The sequence below is a fragment of the Taudactylus pleione genome, unplaced genomic scaffold, assembly GCF_031769625.1.
Source record: "Taudactylus pleione unplaced genomic scaffold, aTauple2 ptg000005l, whole genome shotgun sequence".
In the NCBI taxonomy this organism is placed as follows: domain Eukaryota; kingdom Metazoa; phylum Chordata; class Amphibia; order Anura; family Myobatrachidae; genus Taudactylus; species Taudactylus pleione.
In genome coordinates, this window is record NW_028284408.1 from 22,119,115 (window position 1) to 22,141,289 (window position 22,175).

The 22,175-nt window shown below is 46.8% G+C and overlaps 1 protein-coding gene across 3 annotated transcripts; it reads left to right on the forward strand.

Moving 5' to 3' along the window:
- Nucleotides 1–417: 417 nt before the first annotated feature.
- ATG101 (autophagy related 101) lies at nucleotides 418–12,369 on the forward strand. Of its 3 annotated transcripts, none has more exons than XM_088446216.1 (3): nucleotides 418–525; nucleotides 6,236–6,514; nucleotides 11,790–12,369. In XM_088446216.1, the coding sequence occupies exons 2-3, from the start codon at nucleotides 6,263–6,265 to the stop codon at nucleotides 12,192–12,194; spliced, it is 657 nt and encodes a 218-aa protein (XP_088302342.1). In that variant the 5' UTR covers nucleotides 418–525; nucleotides 6,236–6,262; the 3' UTR covers nucleotides 12,195–12,369. The 3 variants fall into 3 exon arrangements, with proteins under 3 accessions (XP_088302342.1, XP_088302374.1, XP_088302333.1); XM_088446248.1 differs by lacking the exon at nucleotides 418–525 and adding an exon at nucleotides 601–1,073; XM_088446207.1 differs by lacking the exon at nucleotides 418–525 and adding an exon at nucleotides 602–1,069.
- Nucleotides 12,370–22,175: the final 9,806 nt, after the last annotated feature.

Consider the following 22,175-nt stretch of genomic DNA (forward strand, 5'->3'; position numbering starts at 1 on the left):
AGGGGCTGATGGAGGGAGTGGGACCAAGTTCCAACCCACTGGCCTGGTCTGGACTCTCTGGAGCAACTGGAGGCTGGTCTCCTTCAATTAGCTCTGCAGCTATCTGTGACAGCCCAGCAGGTGAGGTCACAGTCTTCTGTAGGGGGCTGGGGGGAATGAATGTTTGTTTTTATCTTCTGGCTGTGGGGGCAATGAATCAGTGTGTGTTATTTTATTTCATGTGGGAGCAATCATTGAATTATTGGAGGGGGAACCACTCCCTTAGTTTGCCAGGGGTGCTCGGACCCCTAGATACAACTTTGAATGCAGGTACTGTAAATAACGAATCACACTAGTCTCACCTTTTCTCCCTGTACTTTTATACACCGCTTAGTCACTGTACCTCGCTAGTCAATCAACAGGTGGCGCTAGCTCCCCGAAAAACCAGAGCGGAAGTGGCAAAGTTAGCAGCCGGAATGTACCAATGTGAAGGAGTGTGGGGGACACACATTATTACGTTGAATAAAGAACAGACTACTTTGTAAGGTGCGGGGGAAAATGAATATTTATATGTTTTTTTAATTTTTAAAAATGGGGACATGTAACAGCTGCTATATGAGATAGGTGACGATGCGAGCGGCTGCTGTTATCAGTGCCGTGGTACAAGCCGGTGACGACCATTGTTTTGGTCCTGGGCTGTCAGCGGCAGGAGGAGCAGCTGTAATGGTTGAGTATGGTGCCCGGTACACGTTCTCCTCGTCCCTGTACTTGAGTGCGGGCAGCTACCCCCCGGCCTGCCCTCCTCTCGCGCTGTATTCGGCTGACCTGAACAGACTTGCCTAGTGCTCCGCATTATTCCGCTGCGCCTCCGGTCACCTCACCCCCGCTGGGGGCCCTGCCGCTACCTGAGTGGTGACCCACCTGGGGTGGTGGTGAACGCCGTCCCCGCTGCCTTGGCCCGCCTACACCTCTCCTGGCCTGTACGCTCTCCGCTCCTGTGAGTCTCGCTGCCGATTCGTGAACGGATTTTAGCCCCAGCTGCCCGGAGCCTCGGATCTGACACTCTCAGGACCGATTCATTTCTAACTCTGTAGGTACTAACTTTCATCTCTCACCACATTCCTGACTGCTGTGCCCCTCACAGCTCATCCCTCTCTGACTGCTGTGTCCTGCACCCCCGCTCAGCTTCCCCCACAGTCCTGACTGCTGTATCCCGAGCTCCTGCACCCCTACACAGCTCATCCCTGACTGCTGTGCTCTGCTCCCCCCCCCCCCCACATTCCTGACTGCTGTGTCCTGCACCTAGTGCTCATGCACTCCCACACAGCTCATCCCTGACTCCTGTACCCCGCACTCCCACTCATCTCCCCCCACATCCCTGACTGCTGTGCCCCCGCACTTCCACTCAGCTCACACCTGACTGAACCCGATTGTATTATTTCTGCTTACAAACTGACCACTACTTATCTCCATATTTACCATATTGTAATGCCTTTATTGCCTTCTACCCATTATCCTTTTACTACCTACTGTTTCTTTAGCATTATTTTCTGCCTTATTTTATTGCCCACTACCAACTGCATTACTGTCTGTGTACACATACTGTTCTTCTCTTATCCCCCGCTAGTACCCAAGCCACCCTCTTGCCTTCTAGCTCCCCACTCTAGGCTCCCTTAGTCGGCCAGTATATCTCCTCGTCCCTGTCACATCCATATCCAGCCCACTCCCTCATACCACCAACCTAGCCAATCTCATCCATATCTTCCCTTCCTCTCCTGTGCCCTCTTAAACGCCAGATCCATCTATTACCTTTTTATTTCCAATTCTCTTAACCTTCTTGCTATCACTGAAACTGGGTTATCCTCCACTTGACGCTACTGTCTCTCGTATGGGGGCTTCTCCCTTACCCACTCCGTCCGACCTAATGACCGTCCAGGCGCGGGTGTGGGCATCCTTCTTCCACCAACTGTACCTTTTTGTAGCGTCCACTCAAGCCCTCCCTTTCTCCACTTCCGAGGTCCACCCTATCCATCTCTTCCTTCCCGTTCATATCCATGTCGCTGTTATGTACCAATCCCCCCTTATCTTCTCCCATTTATGTGCACTTTAAGTTCATCTTCCCTTCCTACAGTTCTGCCCTCTCCCTCGCTAGGTAATCCTTTTTTAAGTCTCTCATCTCAGTTCTTCAATCCCCGCTGCCTGTTTGTTATATTCAGCACACTCCTTCATCCTCCCTTCCAACACTGCCTGCATTCACATCCTTCTTCACTTCCACAATCGAGGACATCCATCGCTATTCTGCCACCTCTACCTCTCCACCCTCCTCTACCTCTCCACCCTCCTCTCCCCTCAGCCATCACCCCTTGTTCTCCTTCCGTCCCACCACGGGTGATGAAGCCCTTTCCCTTCCCCTGGATCCCATCCCCTCTCGCCTTCTTCGCTCCCTCTCCCCCACTGCCTGTTCCCACCTTGCTCACCTTTTCAATCTATTTTCTCTCCACATGCTCTTGTCTCACCCATTCTAAAAAAAAAACCTCCATATACTTGAGCTGCTTGTCTACAACCATCTAACCTGCTACCTCGATGACAACTCTATACTTGATCCTCCCCAATCTGGCTTCCGCACTCTCCGCTTAACCGAGACTGCCCTGTCCAAAGTGACCGACGACCTTCTCTCGGCCAAATCTAAGGGCCACTTTTCCTGGCTTATCCTCCTGAATCTCTCTGCTACCTTGGTTCACGCTCTCATACTGTACAGACTCCAGAGCACTGGTCTCTTTGACACTGTTCTCTCTTGGCTCACCTACCTCAACAACCGATCCTTCTCTGTTTCCATCTCTAGCTCCACCTCACCCCTATCTATACTTCCCGTGGGCATCCTGCAGGGCTCTGCCCTCTGCTCTTTTCTCTGTACTACTCGTACCTGGGTGAACTCACCAGCTCCTTCAGTCTCCAGTATCATTTCCATGCCAATGACACTCCACTGTAACTCTTGCACTGAATATTCCCTCCTGCCCCCTTTCTCCAGTAGCTGTGTTGAGAGTTGTTGTGCTGTTTAACTGTGCACTATATTGTACTGCTTACTGTACTGTTATCATGTACTGCTTACTGTATTGTGTTTATCAGGTACTGCCTTGTTGTTTCTCCTATGTACAGTTCTGTGGACCACATGTGGCGCCCTATAAATAGTGTAGTAGTAATAAAATACACTGGCACCTTGCAATGCTCTTCCGCTTGCATGTGGCCATCAGTGTTATGCCTGGGCACAACCGTTACACACTTTTTGCCAGATGTAGTAGGGTGAGCGTTTAGAAAATGAGAGTTTAGCAGTAATCTCTCACACTAATACATTGGTCATGTTGTATCTTGAATATGGGAAAACATCTGGATGAGGGTTTAAATCATGAGTTTTTTTGGGTCTGAAAAACGTGAATTTGCAAGTTTGACGCTATTACATTGGCCAAGTTTATAAAGTATGATAGAACTCACATTTTCTAAAGCCTATTACATTTGGCCCGTCATGTGTGTGCATTGTCAGTGCAAGCATTCTGTCAATAAAAAGAGAAATGAACATTTTCATATCAGTCTGGGTTTTATCTTTCATGCTATAATGTTGGGGAGAGACTATTACTGCCTAATTGTGAACATAGTAAGAGGTTTTACCATGTTGAGGCTTGTAGTGCCATGCAGGAATAAAAAACGCTGATGCACACTAAGCACAAAGGGCCTGATTCACTACAGATCGCTATTGCTTTCGCAGCTGCAATTGCGCATGCAGATCTGCTGGGAAAATAATGATGTTGTTTGCAATTGCAAAGCCAGCATAGAGACTCCCACTACGGCTTTCGCACATCCATAAGGTCTCACAGACCTGTGTATACATCGGTACCATCAGCCTCTCACGCACAATTACAACAGGTCTGACCTTAAATTGCAACTGTCTTTGCATGCAGTGAGTACTCAAGCTGCGTATGCCGTCACAGTAGCTAATTTATGCACGCCCAGGAAATGGTGTTCAAACGGACAGGCACGTCTGCGTTTCTACAACCACTCCCTCTTCACCACCCCCCAAAAGCTGACGTTCTGTCACTCACTCGGATGGCTTTGTATCTGTGTAGATGATCACAATGCTAATTTACACATGCGCAGTACGCACCATTGGCCGATCTGCGTATGCTGTTAAAGTTGCGATCCATGATGCATCAGGCCCTAAAAACACTGATAGCCAAAACAGATTTAAAAAAAACCCTCTGCAAATATATATGAGGTTCTTGGCACATATTTGGCCAAACGTGAGCACATCCAACAAGTCAAGGTGAACCCCATCAGATGGGTTCCTATTATTACTAATACTAACGCATTATGTAAATTTATGAAGGACTTGCCTATAATAGTGCCGCCTATTTCTGTGGATTTTGTAATCTTTGTTATTATGGCTGATTAACTTTGTGTCCATTGTATGATGTTTTCTTTTTTTTAACAGATCTCTTATTTTGCAGGTGGTTGCGGCAGGTGGATTTTTAAAGATTTTTAAAATGTCACTTTAGCAACTTTAAAATATGCTAGCACCCCTTTTCATGTACCCCAATTTGCTGGGACTACTTATTTTCTGCAAAAAAACACTGCTAAATGCTGTTCTTCACCACTTTTGCAAAGACCCTAATTAGCAGCTGTTGAGCTCATTTAAATACCCCAAATACCTTCAGGAGGCCTATTCTGGGGTATCTATAGTGATACCCAATGTCAGTGCATCTTTTGGGGGTGTCAGGCTGATTTCCCCAAATCTGACTTTTGGCCAGGTCCGAATTTGCCGGGTCCCGTTTTCGCCGTTTTCTAATTGAATGCGGGGACGAGCGCAATACTTTTCCACATGGAAAACCAGCGATGCCGGCGAAAAGTATGTGATTTTTCGCACCTAATTGAATATGCTCCCAAGTGTGGCGTTTGGAAGCTGTTGCTGTGAATCCACAACGTGTGGTCAAAAGCTCTCAATTGAAGTGATACATGCCTTCCTTATTCTACAAAAACAAAGAAAACATCAGAGAGAGAGCTGGAACCGTAGCAGTGGCTATATCAAGAGTTTGGTACATCTTGAAAAAAATGAATGCACTGGTGAGCTCAGCAACACAGAAAGGCATGGATGTCCACGGACGACAGCATTGGTGGATGATAGCAGGATCCTTTCCATGGTAAAGAAAAACCCTTTCACAACATCCAGCCAAGTGAGGAACACTCTCCAGGAGGTAGGCATATCATTATCCAAGTCTGCCATAAAGAGAAGACTTTACAAGAGCAAATACAGAGGGTTCACCACAAGGTGCAAGCCATTCATAAGTCCAGATTAAACTTTACCAAAAACAAATCTAAAAAAGCCAGCCCAGTTCTGAAACCGCATTCTTCAGACCGATAAAACTAAGATCAACCTGTACTAGAATGATGGGACGAAAAAAGTATGGAGAAGGCTTGGAATGGCTGATGATCTGTAGCATATAACATAATCTGTAAAACATGGAGCCAGTGTGATGGTATGGGCATGCATGACGTCCAATGGCACTGGGTCAGTAGTGTTTATTGATAATGTGAGAGAAGCAGCCAGATGAATTACAAAGTTGATTGAACAACGCTTCACAGTACAGATGGAAAATGACCTAAAATATGCTTTGAAGCCAACCCAGGAGTTTTTTAAGGCAAACAAATGCAATATTCTGCAAAGGCCGAATCAATTACCTGACCTCAACCTGATCAAGCATGCATTTTATTTGCTGAAAACAAAAACTAAAGGCAGAAAGATCCACGAACAAACAACTGTGGACAGTCGTAGTAAAGGCCTGGGAAAGCATGACAAAGGATTACACTCAGCCTTTATTGATGTCCATGGGATCCAGACTTCAGTTATTGCCTATTTAGGATTCTCGACAATGTATTTATAATTATTTGAGAGCCTCTCAAAAGGGGACTGTGTATGAAAATGGCTGCAATTCCTAAACATTTCATACAATAATTGTGATCAAACCTTTGAATTAAAGCTAAAAGTCTGCACTTTAGTTGCATCTTCATTGTTTAATTTCAAATCCGTTTGTGGTGGCGTACAGAGCCAAAATCATGAAAATGTTATCAGTGTCCAAATATATAGACTTAACTGTATGTAAAACATGAAGGTTGCAGGACTATATTATCTAAAAGTTACTATGTCTAAAAGCTGTGCCAAGCTTTGAGGTTGAGTGCCGTAACTGTTCTGCATTTTGTTTAACTACAGGCACGGCTGGGGACTTATTAAGTGACGATGAATTGCCGTTCAGAGGTATTGGAAGTGTCTGTGGAGGGCCGTCAGGTAGAGGAGGCAATGCTGGCCGTCCTGCATTCTATACTTCTTCACCGCAGCACTGGCAAGTTCCACTATAAGAAAGAAGGGACTTATTCCATTGGTACTGTAGGAACTCAGGACATTGACTGTGACTTCATAGAATTTACATATGTGAGGGTTTCCTCAGATGAGCTGGACAGAGCTCTGCGCAAAGCAGTCAGTGAATTTAAGGTAAGACATTTGGAATTATTTTAAACTAAAAGAAAAAACATTATACTCTGACAACAGCATTGTGTGAGTCACTGAAGAAAATGTTGATTTTTAGATCATTAAAATAATAATTTTTGGATTAATAATATGCCAAGAGTTTCCCTGGACAGATGGCTTTATTTAGAGATGTATGCAAACCCGAGGATTTACGTACATACATCTACGATGGTGTGAGATCTGCACATGCGTAGATCTCATTCTGCAAGATAGTGTGCAGTGATTGACTTGCGCCATCTGGGGGCGTGGATGGGGTGGCCCCATTTTCGTGACGTGAAGAGGCCAGTGTCTGTGTCTTCTGACGCATCTTCACTAGCCCCAGCAGCGTGAAAACACAGGCTATCCTGAGTAACCTGAGGGTTACTCAGATGACTGATGTTCATGCAGATGATCCGAGGCTGCGTCCCTAGACGCAGCAGCACATCGGGGAAGCTTGCAGGAGTAGTCTCTAACCAAGGTAGTACAAAGTCGCAGCGGCTGCCCATCTCTGAAGCAGACCCAGTATCCCTACATCACCAGTGCTATATCTGTAAGCGCTAAATGCCAGGCTCCAATTCTAATGGTTCCTGGCATTTTGTAATTCGATATGGTATTCTACAGATGTGTCCTTTCTTATGTAGCCTCATAGGGGGGAATTCAATTCAGTGCGATGCTGAATAGCCCCGAGAGGGAGCTCCCAGAGCTATTCTACTTTGTCAGGAAGCTGTTAAATCGGAGAATGCCGGTTCTCAAGACTTAACCTGGGTGTTTAGTTGCGAGAACGGGTATTCTCCGACAAAAGTACTGGCCTGCATGGTGTTTAGCGCTGCGCTTTAGTTGGATTTCTCCTTGCACCCTCAGGAGGGTTTGACAAGAAATCCTTTAGTCGGAACAAACAGCGCGTCTAATTGAATAGCTCCGGGGGCTCACTCCCGTGGCTATTCAGCATCGCGCAGAATTTAATTCCCTCCCAATATGCCATGCAGCGCAATATGCCTGGCGTGAGTTATGGTGCCCATCCACTAGATGATTGAGTTGAGCAATTTAACAATTTCGTAATCGTTTGCAAAATTGTCTAAAACGACCAGTGATGCGCGCTCCCGCTTTTTGTTTAGACATCTATCATCGGGCCAACCTGCTGGACAACCTGACGATAACGTTGGGTTTAACATGTTTGCAGATGATTGATGTGCCTACACTGAACGACTGCTAGTTCAGTCTAGGCACATCAGGCCGACAAATGAATGCACGATTACAATGTCCTAATCGTGCAGTCGTTTTCATGTCTTTAAGTGGATAGGCACTTAAGTCTCCAGGTCTCTTGCAACTCTGCTAGCGTTGAGCTTCTTTTTTTTGCCGGAAATTCGATGAGACTAGGAAGCACCAGGATACTGTGTTGATTAATCAGCTATGCGACACTAGTATATCTGTATGTGGCTGACACTGTAACGGAACTTGTGGAAAAAAATCTGCGGCCGCTGCCTCATAGAACTTTGTTTGCTGATTGAGTGACTCCCACACAGATATACAAGTGTCCCATATCAAATTAAGCAGCAGAGTCTCCTGGTACGTCCTAGTCGCATCACATTGTGATGTATTTTTGGCAAAAAAAGATGCACAAGAGACGTCCGGAGCTAGCAGAGTCTCACGGGACCAGATCTGCCAAGAAGGGCTGTTTGGCACGACTGCAGCAAAGACGAGTGAGGACACATCTGTACATTGTGAACCATGATTACTATTACTACTAGCTGTCACTAGGAACTCCATTGGCATTATAACCAGTGTTTACTAGAGGAGCTTGAGTGCCTATTGTGTAATGCTTATGTTGCAGTCACACCGCCTGATGGTGTGATGCCTATTTGGTGGGCACACAGCCTGTATGCAGCCGTGGCAGATCCACCTATCAGGATTAATTCTTATACCGCCCCCCCCCCCTAAAGGAAATGTCTAGATCCGCCCCTGGTGTGCAGGATATTTTTACTAGGTCACAGGCTGGTATGTAATGTGCATAGCCCTCACACTTTTATTTCAACACTGCTCATTTTTGACCCTGGCATCTAACATTTGGACATTTCTTTCCAAACTTGGTGTATTTTACTACTCATGATGATGTACTCTGTGTCTGGTCTTCTACCAGGGTGTATTGGTGGTGATTGTGTCTTACTAAGGGACATTATATCATTGGTAATAGAGTTACATTGGTGTATTGCAGGGGTAGAAAATCTTTTGCTACTGTGCCAGTCCTATCTCTGCATCTATATATAGAGCCTGCATTAGACACCTTCACATACCCATTTATATGGCATCGTACTCCTCTATATGCCCTTTTATATGCCTCAAAACCTTCCGCATGCCCCTAATAATATGCCATCAGAATTTTCCACAAACCCCTTATATGCCATTACACTCCACCACATGCCTCATCAGACCATTCTATATGCTCCTTACATTCCATTAGATCTTAGCCGATGCCCCTTATATGCCATCACACCCCTTCAGATGCCCCTCATATATGCCATCAGACCCCCTCAAATGCCCCTTATATGCCATTAGACCTCTCCACATGCTGCTTATGTAACCAGTCTCCTCCAAATGCCCCTTACATGCCATCACCCTATTTCACATCTTATATGTCATCGGACCCTTCCAGAAGCTTCTAATATGTATCTGACCTTTACAGGTGCTACTTATATGCCGTCGGACTTCTTCAGATGCCCTTAAAACATTGATGGATAAATTCAATGGCCTTTTGATTTTTAATGTTTACATGCTCTTTGTTTTGTAGCTCTTTTATCTCTTTAGGATAGAGGCTCCCCAACAGTTCAGGTTTTAAAAGATACCCATGGTTGAGCACAGGTGACTTTAAATTAGTACCTCAGTCAATTTGATTCAATCATGGATAGCTCTAAAACCTGGACTTTTGGGGAGCCTTGAGGACCTCATTTGGGAACCTCCTGCTTTAGGAGCAAAAATTTGCTCTATTTTGAAAGGTGAATTATAGTTCTTTGTTTAAGTGTCAATAGTACTGTTTTGTGCAAGAGTTTATAGCTCTTACTGCTCTGCTGTATTTGTTAAATAGAATAGTGAGTTAGTTGTTACTTCACTATATTAATAGATGTGTGTTTCTTAATTGAGAAATCAAGTATGTAGAAATGTGCATAATACAGTGCGTATGTAACTGATACAAGCTGTTTTAAGAGCTTGTAGATGTAAACCTCTCAAATAAAAAAAATGTATCTAGTGAACAGACATAAGGCAACTATGTATCATTCTGCTGCAGGGGGAGGTGCTGTTTACTGTGGATAACATCAGCTGCTGCAAAGATTAATAATCACCAATGTTTAAGGGCCTGATCCAAAGATGTATGCTATTCTCATCATTGCTGTGTCTTTGGATGCAGCAACGATGAGAAAATATTCTAATACTGCATCAGGCATCTGAGGTCATAAGATGCCCCCTGACAGCATTGACTAACCGAGTGCTGCGTGCGAAGACACCGCATCTTATCACCATCGGTCATCTCAGTAAGCCCCTACGCTTGCTCAGAATGATTGCCGGTACTGCTCAGCCAGGGCCATGAAATTTGAATCGGAAGACTCGGATCCTGGCCTCGCCACTCCCAGAAAACTGAGGCGCCACGCCCCCGATTTCAGGAACACTTTGACCGGCCCCGCCCCAAAATGGCTGCTGCATGTCAATTACAATTGCATGCTGCGGCTTATGGGAACTGCTAGCTTACTCTCAGATAGAGACCGCAAATGCGCAGTGCAGATATCTAACAATCGGACTTGTATGTAAACCATTACAATTGGTTGTGATTCAGTGGGTGCAACGGAGATTCTCTCAGAAGAGCAGAGCATTTATTGCAATCCACTGCTCTAGTTTGAGGCCTGCAGTGGTGGGTGGTGTGGAATGCTCGTAGTGTTTCTAGTGGGCTAAACCCCCCCCCCCCCCAATCCTGGTGCCTAGGTACATGGGGGCAGGTGGGTGTTTACAGATGTGTCCTTTTTACACTGGCTTCAGTCACGCCAAATAGGCTCTCTGTGACCCAGGTCTTTGGTCATTTTGCTGCACCAAGCATCTTGCTCAAAATGTGCTTCTTATTCGCATACATAAAACAGCTGGGAGCAACATAATTATATTGCTAGATTACACTGATTAGTTTGATGTGCAAAATTTGCAACTGAATTTGTAAAACGGGCTTGCACAGGGCTTCGGCTGTTCCTCACGTCATGTTTTGTTTTGCTTAATTTGCGACATTTATACATGTGTAGAACCAGTTCCTGTGCGGCTAATGTCGCATCCCAGTGTCTCTAGTACAGGTGACTGATTCTGCTATGCGTATAAGGTAGAAAATCTAAATAAAAATACAGTACGCTATTCCTCTCGGTGTGTCTCAGTAGTGCGCCCTTTGGTGTATAGAGGCTAGGTGTATGAGGACACATCAGTATGTGCAAACTAAAAAGGACTAAAGTACAATTCTACATGAGACCTATTTCTAACTTTAAAGCGAACTGAATAACAAGTAATAGATATCCAATGCCCTCTTTCAACAGCTTGGGAAGTAATTATCCATTACGTGCTTCACCGCCTTGTAATGAGTTATATAAAGACTTTATACACTCGGTAACATTTCTTCTTGGGCAATGAAATTAAATAAGGTAATTAATGAAGGAGCTGAAAATTGCTTTCTATTACACAAACGTTAGCAGCCTGTTACTATTAGTGTAGGGCAGAGGTTCCCAAACGCGGTCCTCAAGGCTCCCCAACAGTTCAGGTTTTAGAGAAATCCATGGTTAAGCACAGGTGGTTATATCAAATTGACTTTGGTACTAATTATATCACCTGTGCTCAACCATGGATATCTCTAAAAACTGAACTGTTGGGGAGCCTTGAGGACCGTGATTGGGAACCTCTGGTGTAGGGAAATACACAGGTCTACTTTATCTCCATGCATAATCTGGATTGTATACAAGCAGCATGTCATTATAAATGATACCCTTCACTCCTAGAGTTCAAGCTTTGAATGGAGTAGCCCTGATTATACACAATAAGGAGTTTTTTTTTTCTAGGCCTAAACTGGATGCAGAGAAAATTGGGATCATCAGACCTATTCACTAGCAATAAAAGAGAACCAATTTTCAGCTGCTTCCTCGTATGTTAAAGGAATAGTAAAAGTTTAGGTAACATTGAATAATAATTATTTCTATGCGCAATTATGAGACATGTTCTGCTGTTCAGTTTATCATTTCTATTCTAGGATGCACTGAGGAATTCTGGAAATGATGGCATCGGACAGGTGTCTCTGGAATTCTTCCAGAAGAAGAAGTCCCGCTGGCCCTTCTCCGATGAATGCATCCCATGGGAGGTTTGGACCATCAAGGTCAACATTGTATCACTGGCTACTGAACAGGAGCGGCAAATCTGCAGAGAAAAAGTGGGAGAGAAACTTGGGGAAAAGATTATTAACATAGTGGAAGTGATGAACAGACACGAATATCTACCAAAAATGCCAACGCAATCCGAGGTGGATAATGTGTTCGACACCAGCCTGAAGGATGTGCAGCCCTATCTGTATAAAATCTCCTATCAGATTACTGACTCTCTGGGTACGTCTGTCACCACTACAATGCGGAGACTTATCAAAGACACTTTGGCTCTGTAGGGCTCCATGACCCACCTAACGGTATTTATAGGATGGACTCAGCTAATTCATCTTATGCTCATTAATTAAATCATTTATCAGAAAAGAATGCTGTAAAACAGTGTCATTTGTATATAAACATTATCCCTAAAGTACTTTAATTCTTACAAACAATTAAATGAATCCTGTACAGATACTTGATGCCTTTTTCTCATATTCCTGATATTCAGTACATTGATTTGGAGAAACCTTTGTTCACGCTAAAAATATGTTGCCCTGTTTCATGGCTGTGCATATGGTTGGTTCTTATTATTGTAGATAAAGACCATTACAATGCATATGTTCTCCTTTACCAGGACACAACCTAAAGCACAAACGCATGCATCAAACAAAATAAATACATTTAGGGGTAGTCTTAAACTGGCACATGTGTTACAAGGTTCATGCTGATTATTTTTTATATACAGTCAGGTGCATAAATATTGGGACATTGACAGAATTTTCATATTTTGGCCTCTATTCACCACCACAATGGCTTTGAAATTAAACAAACAAGATGTGCTTTAACTGCAGACTTTCAGATTTAATTTGAGGGTAATTACATCCAAATCAGGTGAACGGTGTAGAAATTACAAAGGTTTCTATATGTGCCTCCCACTTTTTAAGGGGTCAAAAGTAATGGGACTATCAACTCAAGCTATTTCATGGACCGGTGTGGACTATTCCCTCGTTATTTCATTATCAATTAAGCTGGTAAAAGGTCTGAGGTTGATTCTAGGTGTGTCATTTGCATTTGGTATCAGTTGCTGTCGACTCTCAATATGAGATCCAAAGAGCTGTCACTATCGGTGAAGCAAGCCATCATTAGGCTGAAAAATTGAAACAAACCCATCAGAGAGATAGCAAAAACATTAGGTGTGGCCAAATCAGCTGTTTGGAACATTCTTAAAAAGAAAGCATCGGAGAGCTCAGCAACACCAAAAGACCCGGAAGACCACGGAAAACAACTGTGGTGGATGACAGAAGAATTATTTCCCTGGTGAAGAAAAACCCCTCCACAACAGTTGGCCAAATCAAGAACACTCTCCAGGAGGTAGGTGTATATGTGTCAAAGTCAACAATCAAGAGAAGACTTCACAAGAGTGAATATAGAGGGTTCACCACAAGATGTAAACCATTGGTGAGCCACAAAAACAGGAAGACCAGATTAGAGTTTGCCAAACAACATCTAAAAAAGCCATTACAGTTCTGGGAACAACATCCTGTGGACAGATGAGACAAAGATCAACTTATACCAGAGTGATGGGAAGAGAAGAGTTTGAAAAAGGAAAGGAACTGCTCATGATCCAAAACATACCACCTCATCAGTGAAGCATGGTGGTGGTAGTGTCATAGCGTGGGCATGTATGGCTGCCAATGGAACTGGTTCCCTTGTATTTATTGATGATGTGACTGCTGACAAAAGCAGCAGAATGAATTCTGAAGTGTTTCAGGCAATATTATATGCTCCTATTCAGTCAAATGCTTCAGAACTCATTGGGCGGCGCTTCACAGTGCAGATGGACAATGACCCGAAGCATACTGCAAAAGCAACCAAAGAGTTTTTTAAGGCTAAAAAGTGAAATGTTATGCAATGGCCAAGTCAATCCCCTGACCTGAATCCGATTGAGCATGCATTTCACTTGATGAAGACAAAACTGAAGGGAAAATGCCCCAAGAACAAGCGGGAACTGAAGACATTTGCAGTAGAGCATTACCAGGGATGAAACCCAGCGTCTGGTGATGTCTATGCGTTCCAGACTTCAGGCTGTAATTGCCTGCAAAGGATTTGCAACAAAGTAAAAAAAATTTTTTTCCTTCATTTTTTTCCTTCATTTTTTTCGGGCCCATTATCCACATATAACAATTGCCCCAGAGCGCACCACTATTAATCATTTATTACCAGGGATGAAACCCAGTGTCTGGTGATGTCTATGCGTTCCAGACTTCAGGCTGTAATTGCCTGCAAAGGATTTGCAACAAAGTATTAAAAAGTGAAAGTTAGATTTAGGATTGTGTAGTTTGTCCCATTACTTTTGGCCCCTTAAAAAGTGGGAGGCAGATATAGAAACTGTTGTAATTCCTACACCGTTCACCTGATTTGGATGTAATTACCCTCAAATTAAATCTGAAAGTCTGCAGTTAAAGCACATCTTGTTTGTTTCCTTTCAAAGCCATTGTGGTGGTGAATAGAGGCCAAAATATGAAAATTCTGTCAATGTCCCAATATTTATGCACCTGACTGTATTTTCATGTGTTCATTACAATTTGATCCTATGTGATCAAATGCAAATGGCCAACGCCACAGGATTGAAGCTAAATAGACAATTAAAATCTGGTGATCCTGCCATCGGGTCCAGTTAAAGGGGACGATGCATACATTTTTTTTATTTCTATATAGCAGTCTGAATTAATTTAAATGGAACTTTGCAGCTAATTGAACCTGCGTTTACTAGTCCCAGTATTTTCTGCTGGTAAATGACAGCTTCCTAACTATCTGATATTCATGTGAGCTGTAGATTAACATTTGAAATAGTACATCTAATAGTCTTTGCTATAGTCTTGATGGTAGTCTTAATTGTAATCCTAATGAGCCGTAGTTACTGAATGTATTAGAGGCTAGCAGTTAAAAGAAAATACCACCTATGGTAGCTTGAAGTGCTGCTTTTCACTATATTCCGATGATATGCTGGTAGAACTTGCAAATCCTAGACCCTGTTGAATCTGGCGGTTAAGTTTAGTGATTTGTTTTGGCTTTAGGGTTAATTGAGACAAGTTTCCGTAGGCCAAGATAACATAGTACCGACGCTCTCCTCTGCACTAATTATTCCAGTTACTATCTATTATGCATTCTGTTTTCAACCTGTAAATTACATTTTCTCTTAGCAAGGAGCACTTTATTATAGGCTACCGCCTAAGCTATAGGATGTATTCATAATCTTAGAATTATACTCCTAAAAAGTTCCAAAATATGAAAAAATTTAATCACCCTTGCGATATTAATCCTTAATAAATGGGGCAGTTCCACGATTATTAGTACATAGACCCCCTCAGTGTGAGATTATAGAAAAATGTTTGAGAGAAAAGAGAGTATACATGGCGCACTCTTGGTGTATATGGAAAAATCAAGAATGGTGAAACACGCGTCGTGTGTTCAACGCAACTGTGTATAAAAACTTAGCATGGTACTTGATATGTATTTAGCATACTCACGTGGGAGTCGTCAGCAAAACACGGCGGATTGTAGCCCTATACAGAAATGCCTTACCTCCCTGACCGCTCTGATCATATACAGTCCGGGAAGGAGGTAAACACTACAACAGATATAAAGCTGCATCTACACAGACAGTGGGAATCCCTCTCTATAAAATATATGAGGAATATTACTCATTGTGCATAACAGATATGAAACAATATATAATGTGCGTACTAGCAGACTCGCAAAGGAGCCGCCAGTCACACACAGCCGGGTATAGCCATGTGTAGAATCACTATACCGCCTTGACTGTTCTGATTACAGACAGCCCAAGAAAGGGGTTAAACACAGCAGCGGGTAACAAAATATAGCGTGGAGCTACATAAATATAGGCGGCAATCCCTGTTATGAAATCTAAGGCCAATGCTATTTTAGGATTAACAGAGGAACAGTAAAAGTTCTATAAGTGAATGGTGACAAAAACATACCAGTAAAATAAAAATAGGAGTTTCTCCTCCTTGTGAAGTGAAATGTCCTGACAACAAATACACATCATCATACCATTGCAAGTGAATGGGTGTAAAGGCCACTTGATATATGGCCAATTTGAATAGACCGTACACTATCAAAGAATAACAGCAGATCAGGAGCAATTATTTATTTCTGCACAATAATCCAAACTCTCATATCTATACCCTCAGCAAGCTAAAGCTACAAGAGCTATAACAACTTTTCTACTTCAGGGTCCATAGGGTATCCACAGGATACCTTGGGGTATAGGTGTGACGTCAGTCGCTGGGCACCATAGAGTTAAGCTTTTCAGCCTCCCAGGATGCACTAGGGTCCCCCTCCTATACCCCGCCCCCGAGCCAAGGCACCTCAGTTTAGTTTGGTGCCCGGCCGGCGTCGGGTGCACCTGTCGGAGTGGGGGGCTAGAAGAGCCCCTGAAGCTTTCTTCAGTGCAGCTGTGGCTGCACATCTGGATGTACAGCTTGGACAGTCAGTCCTGACGTCCATGCTGTCTACCCTACACCCCCGCCGGTACCGAACCGGGGATGCTGGTGAGCATCTGGGGTCACAGCTAGCGGTGACCCCAGATGTTCCGGACCATGGCCGGATCCAAGGGGGACAAAGGTAAGCAGCGGGGTCCCGCGGTGGGTCCCCGCTGGTCACATGGTCCTAAGTCCCCAGGCAGGGGGCTCCCTGGGGACTGGCTGCAGCGTGGAGCCAGGCGACCAACCTGCGCTTTCCACTACCCCCTGGGACAGCGGACCGCAGCAGAGCGGTAGCGCTGCGGCGTCCCAGGGGTTAAATGCATGCCAGGGGAGCGCGCCTTCCCTGTCTCACAGCCGGCGCCTCCCCCACTGCACACAGCTCTCTCTGCATGCTGCCGACTGGTCCTGTGGCAGCGCTCCTCCCCCAGGCCAGCCTCCTCTCTGCTCCTCGGCGGCCATCTTCTCCAGAACGCATGGTGAACGCTGCTGGAAGCGCTGGACGGAAGCATCGTGGTCTGGGTCCCCCCGCATACCTCTCCTCCGCTGTGGCTCAGGTCTGTGTATGCAGCGCTGTGTCCTACCAGGCCCTGTGTCTGTGTAGTTGAGTGATCAGCGCTGTTAGTGCAGGAATTGTTATTTCTCTGCATTGTATGTGACTGTGCTAGCGCTGCCTGTAACTTTTCTTCTCTAAACTGTCAGCTTTATTACTGTCCCTGTTCTTTCTGCTAAAGCCCTTGCGGTGCGGTGCTGCAGGGTGGTCTCTCGCCTATTTAATACTTAATTGGTGAGAGAGGTCACATACGTGGTGCCATCATGTCTGAAAGTGATTTTCCCCTCCGGCTACAGTGTACCACGTGCAAAGTACCGTTAGCGGAGGGGGAGGGTAGCGCGGAGGGCCTTTGCCGGCAGTGTTTGTCCATGGCGCGGCCTATTACGGTTACAGCACCGGTACAGGAGCCGCCCTGGGCTTGTTTCGCTCAGGCGTTAACAGCTTTAGTGGGCCAGTTAGCTCCGCAGCCCGCGTTTACTCCGATGGGTTTGTCCCAGCAGTCTGTGGTGTCGTCACCCATGCAGGGGTTCCCACGACAATTGGTGGTACCCCACAGTCTCCCTATTTCCCCGCTCCCGGGTTCTCAGGAGCCAGCGTGGGTTAACTCCCTGACGAGTTCTGTACAGCACTTGTCGGATGTGTTGCAAGGGGAGTCTGTGATGCGGCCTCATAAAAGGCCGGTGGCGTCTCTGTCCGCTCCTTATGAGGATGACGAAGGGACGTCTGATGATGGGGAGATTCTGGATCCTTACGATCAGGAACCTCTCCATACTAAGGACGCTGATGCTAAGTCCAAAGTATATATTCCTGGACTTATTCGGGCGGTCCGCACAGCCTTGGTGATTGAGGACGAAGTTCCCCCAGCGGCTAAATCTAAGTATGCCTTTTTCAAAGATGTGAAGGGCGATGCCACAGTCTTTCCTCTTTCGGGTCAGTTGGTGGACCATTTAGAGGAGGCGTGGAAACGACCTGGCAAAAGATACCAGCTGCAGAGACGCCTGGCGGTGGCTTATCCGTTAGCGGATAATTATTTTGCTAAGTGGGAATCCCCTCCACAGGTGGATTCTCACGTGACCCGTCTTGTCCGTAGTGCCACATTGCCGATGCCATCCATGTCCTCCCTTAAGGATGCTACGGACCGCAAGGTAGAAATCTGCCTGAAGTCCGCTTATTCCCTTGCAGGGGGGGCAGCACGGCCGGCTATGGCCATTTGCTGGGTTGCCAGAGCGATGGAGCACTGGGCGGATTCATTAGAGGCTTCTTTTGAATCCGACTGTCCGGCCGAACAGGCGGAGTTGATTGGCAATCTCCGTGATTCGGCCACCTACATCAACGAGGCGGCTCTAGACATTAGTACTCTGGTGTCTAGAATTTCTTCAGCAGCGGTAGCTGCTCGTCGCACCTTGTGGCTGCGATCCTGGAAGGCGGACGCAGATTCCAAGAAAGGTCTGGAAGCGTTGCCGTTTACCGGAGAAGTTCTCTTCGGTCCGGATCTGGATAAGATTGTGGCCACGCTGGCGGCAGCCAAATCTGCTTGTCTCCCGTCGGCCGCTGCTCCTTCTGGTTCGGGACCATCGTCCTTTCGGTCATCTAGGGCCCAGGGCAGGCCCAAACCACAGTCGTTTCCTCGACAGGCTGGCCCTAAGAAATCGGTCAAGCCCCGGAAGCAGGCATGGAGTACCAGACGTCCGGCCCCCAAGCCAGATGACAAGCCTGCGGCCTGACGGTCCGGGCCTCCCTTTGGGGGATCCCAGGGTGGGAGGCCGCCTGCTACAGTTCGCCCAGTGTTGGTCGACCACTACGACAGACACTTGGGTTCTGGAGGTGGTTTCCCACGGATACGCCCTCTCCTTCCGGCACAGACCCCCGGCTCGCTTCTTCACCATGGGTCTACCATCAGACCGGAACAAGGCTACGGAGCTGCGGAAGGTATTGCACACTATGCTCCAGGCTGGAGTTATAGTGCCTGTTCCATTCTCCCAGAGGGGCCAGGGTTTCTATTCAAATCTATTTTTGGTACAGAAACCCAATGGGTCATATCGTCCGATTCTCAACCTCAAAGCACTCAACAAGTCTTTGCGGGTCCCGAAGTTTCGGATGGAGACCCTACGGTCCATCATTCTGGCGCTGGAACCTGGGGACTACATGGTGTCATTGGACATACAGGACGCTTACCTGCATGTCCCTATTCTTTTGCGCCATCAACAGTTCCTCAGGTTTGCAATCCGCAGCGACCACTTCCAGTTTCGGGCGTTACCTTTTGGCCTGGCAACAGCACCACGTGTTTTCACCAAGGTGATGGCGGTCATGGCGGCTTCTCTGCGGCTGCAGGGAGTCCGCATGTTGCCGTATTTGGACGACCTGTTATTGGTGGCAGGATCTCCAGAGCTCCTGTTACGCCACTTGGACCTGACCATTGCACTGCTGCAAAGGCACGGCTGGCTAATCAACTGGCAGAAGTCCACTCTAATCCCGTCTCGGAGGATTCTGCATCTTGGAGCCTTATTGGACTCGGGACAGCAAAGGATCTTCGTGACGGAGGACAAGATCTCTGCTTTACAGTCAAGGGTGCGCAGTTGTCTGCACAGCCGCCGGGTGTCCTTACACTCGGCGATGAGGTTACTGGGCTCCATGGTGTCGGTGTTCGACATGGTGGAATACGCCCAGTTTCACTCCAGACCTCTGCAGCACCTGATCCTGTCCAAGTGGAACGGGCTGCCTCAGTCTCTGAAGTCCCAGACGATTGTGCTCACCCCGGAGGTTCGCCTGTCCCTTGCGTGGTGGTTACAGACGACCCACCTCAACAAGGGATGTCCGTTCTGGGTTCCAAATTGGGTCCTGTTGACAATGGACGCCAGTCTTCGGGGCTGGGGAGCAGTTTCGGGTCCACACTTGTTCCAGGGCAGGTGGATGCCGACAGAAGCGGAGCTTCCAATAAATATCTTGGAACTCCGTGCGGTCTTCAATGCTCTCCAGCAGGCACAGCGGTTTCTCCAGGGTCGCCCGGTGCAGGTCCAGTCGGACAACGCTACCACCGTGGCCTACATAAACAGGCAAGGAGGAACTCTCAGTCGGGCGGCTCTCGTAGAGGTCTCTCGGATCCTGGTTTGGGCGGAGCGCAAGCTTCCGGCCATATCAGCGGTCTTCATCCCGGGAGTGCTAAATTGGGAGGCGGACTTTCTAAGTCGCCAGGACGTTCATCCGGGGGAATGGTCCCTGCACCCGGACGTTTTTCAACTACTGGTGGACAGGTGGGGTCTTCCAGAAATCGACCTCATGGCGTCCCGGCACAACAACAAGTTGCCGGTGTACGGGTCTTGCACAAGAGACGAAGGGGCGTCTCTGGTGGATGCTCTGTCCGTCCGCTGGACGTTCCGGTTCGCATACCTGTTCCCTCCGGTCTCCCTTCCACGGGTAATCCGGAAATTCAAACAGGAAGGAGGGACGCTCCTGTTGATAGCTCCCGCGTGGCCCAGACGGCACTGGTTCTCAGACCTTCGGGGTCTGTCCGTGGACAGTCCTCTGCGGTTGCCGCTACGACCGGACCTTCTGTCTCAGGGTCCTTGCCTTCACCCGGACCTGACTCGGCTGTCTTTGACGGCGTGGCTGTTGAGACGGCCATGCTAAGGTCCCGGGGGTTTTCCAGCTCTGTGGTGCGTACCATGTTACGAGCTCGGAAACCGTCTTCCGCGAGGATATACCATCGCGTGTGGCATACGTTCTTCCAGTGTTGTCGACCGAGAGGTTATGCACCGCGGGAGTTTCGTCTGTCTCGGATTCTCGCCTTCCTGCAAGCGGGACTAGATCATGGGCTTCGCCTTGCTTCTTTGAAGGTACAGGTTTCGGCCCTATCTGTCTGGTTTCACCGTAGGATTGCTACAATCCCGGATGTGCGCACCTTTATGCAGGGTGTTCTCCGCATCCAGCCGCCCTTTGTTCCACCTGTGGCGCCTTGGGATTTGGCTGTGGTCCTGAGGGCTCTCCAAGGACCGCCGTTTGAACCACTGGGCTCAGTGGATCTTAAATGGCTAACAGCTAAGACTGTTTTCCTTCTGGCCATTGCTTCGGCCAGACGTGTTTCTGAGTTAGGGGCTCTTTCTTGTAGACCCCCTTTCTTGGTTTTTCATGGGAACAGGGCAGTGCTCCGCACTCGGCCCGAGTTTCTTCCCAAGGTTGTTTCCCAGTTTCATGTTAACGAGGAAATAGTTGTTCCGGCCTTTAACTCACCGGGTCTTTCCGTGGGTGAGGCCTCTTTGGATGTTGTGCGGGCCTTAAGGACTTATGTTGACCGCACTTCTTCGTTTAGGAAGTCGGACGCTTTGTTTGTCCTCTATGGCTTCCGTAAAAAGGGTTGGCCTGCTTCAAAGCAAACTTTGGCAGCCTGGATCCGTATGGCTATTTCTGAAGCTTATCTTCATGAAGGCCTACCGGTCCCTCCTTCTCTGAAGGCTCATTCCACTAGGTCTGTGGGTCCTACGTGGGCAGCTCGAAGTGGTGCCTCGGCAGTTCAGATCTGCAAGGCTGCTACGTGGTCCTCTGTCCATACCTTCGTGAGGTATTACAGGTTTGACACCTTCGCCTCTCAGGATGCTTCCTTCGGGTGGCGGATTCTCCTTTCTGCACAGGAGCGTCCCCACCCTTAAAGGATACTGCTTTGGGACATCCCCAAGGTATCCTGTGGATACCCTATGGACCCTGAAGTAGAAAATATGAGATATGGTAAGAACTTACCCTTGTTATCTCTATTTCTACGAAGTCCATAGGGTTCCACAGGACTCCCGCCCTGTCGCACCTGTGCTGCAGATGGGCTTTGCTCTGGTCACCGGTTTTCCGTCTCCCTCTGGTGAGAATGTGATTCTTGTATGTGTCCAGATCTTTTTTCTCTCTCTTCCTTCTCCTCCTCCGGCCTATGGCTTGATGACTAACTGAGGTGCCTTGGCTCGGGGGCGGGGTATAGGAGGGGGACCCTAGTGCATCCTGGGAGGCTGAAAAGCTTAACTCTATGGTGCCCAGCGACTGACGTCACACCTATACCCCAAGGTATCCTGTGGAACCCTATGGACTTTGCTGCACTTGTATCATCTGAAAATCAGCAGATACTAAGTCTGAAAGAGCAAGAAATCCAGGAACCTATGATAGAATAACATAGAATGGCAATTTCAAGAACATTTATTCTGTATTAGTATACTGTATATATCTTAATATATTTTCCCCTCTGCAGA

Coding starts and splice junctions, on each gene's coding strand:
- ATG101 (XM_088446216.1), top strand. CDS start 6,263: ATGAATTGCCGTTCAGAGGTATTGGAAGTGTCTGTGGAGGGCCGTCAG. Junction 6,515..11,789: donor AAGCAGTCAGTGAATTTAAG/GTAAGACATTTG, acceptor TTTCTATTCTAG/GATGCACTGAGGAATTCTGG.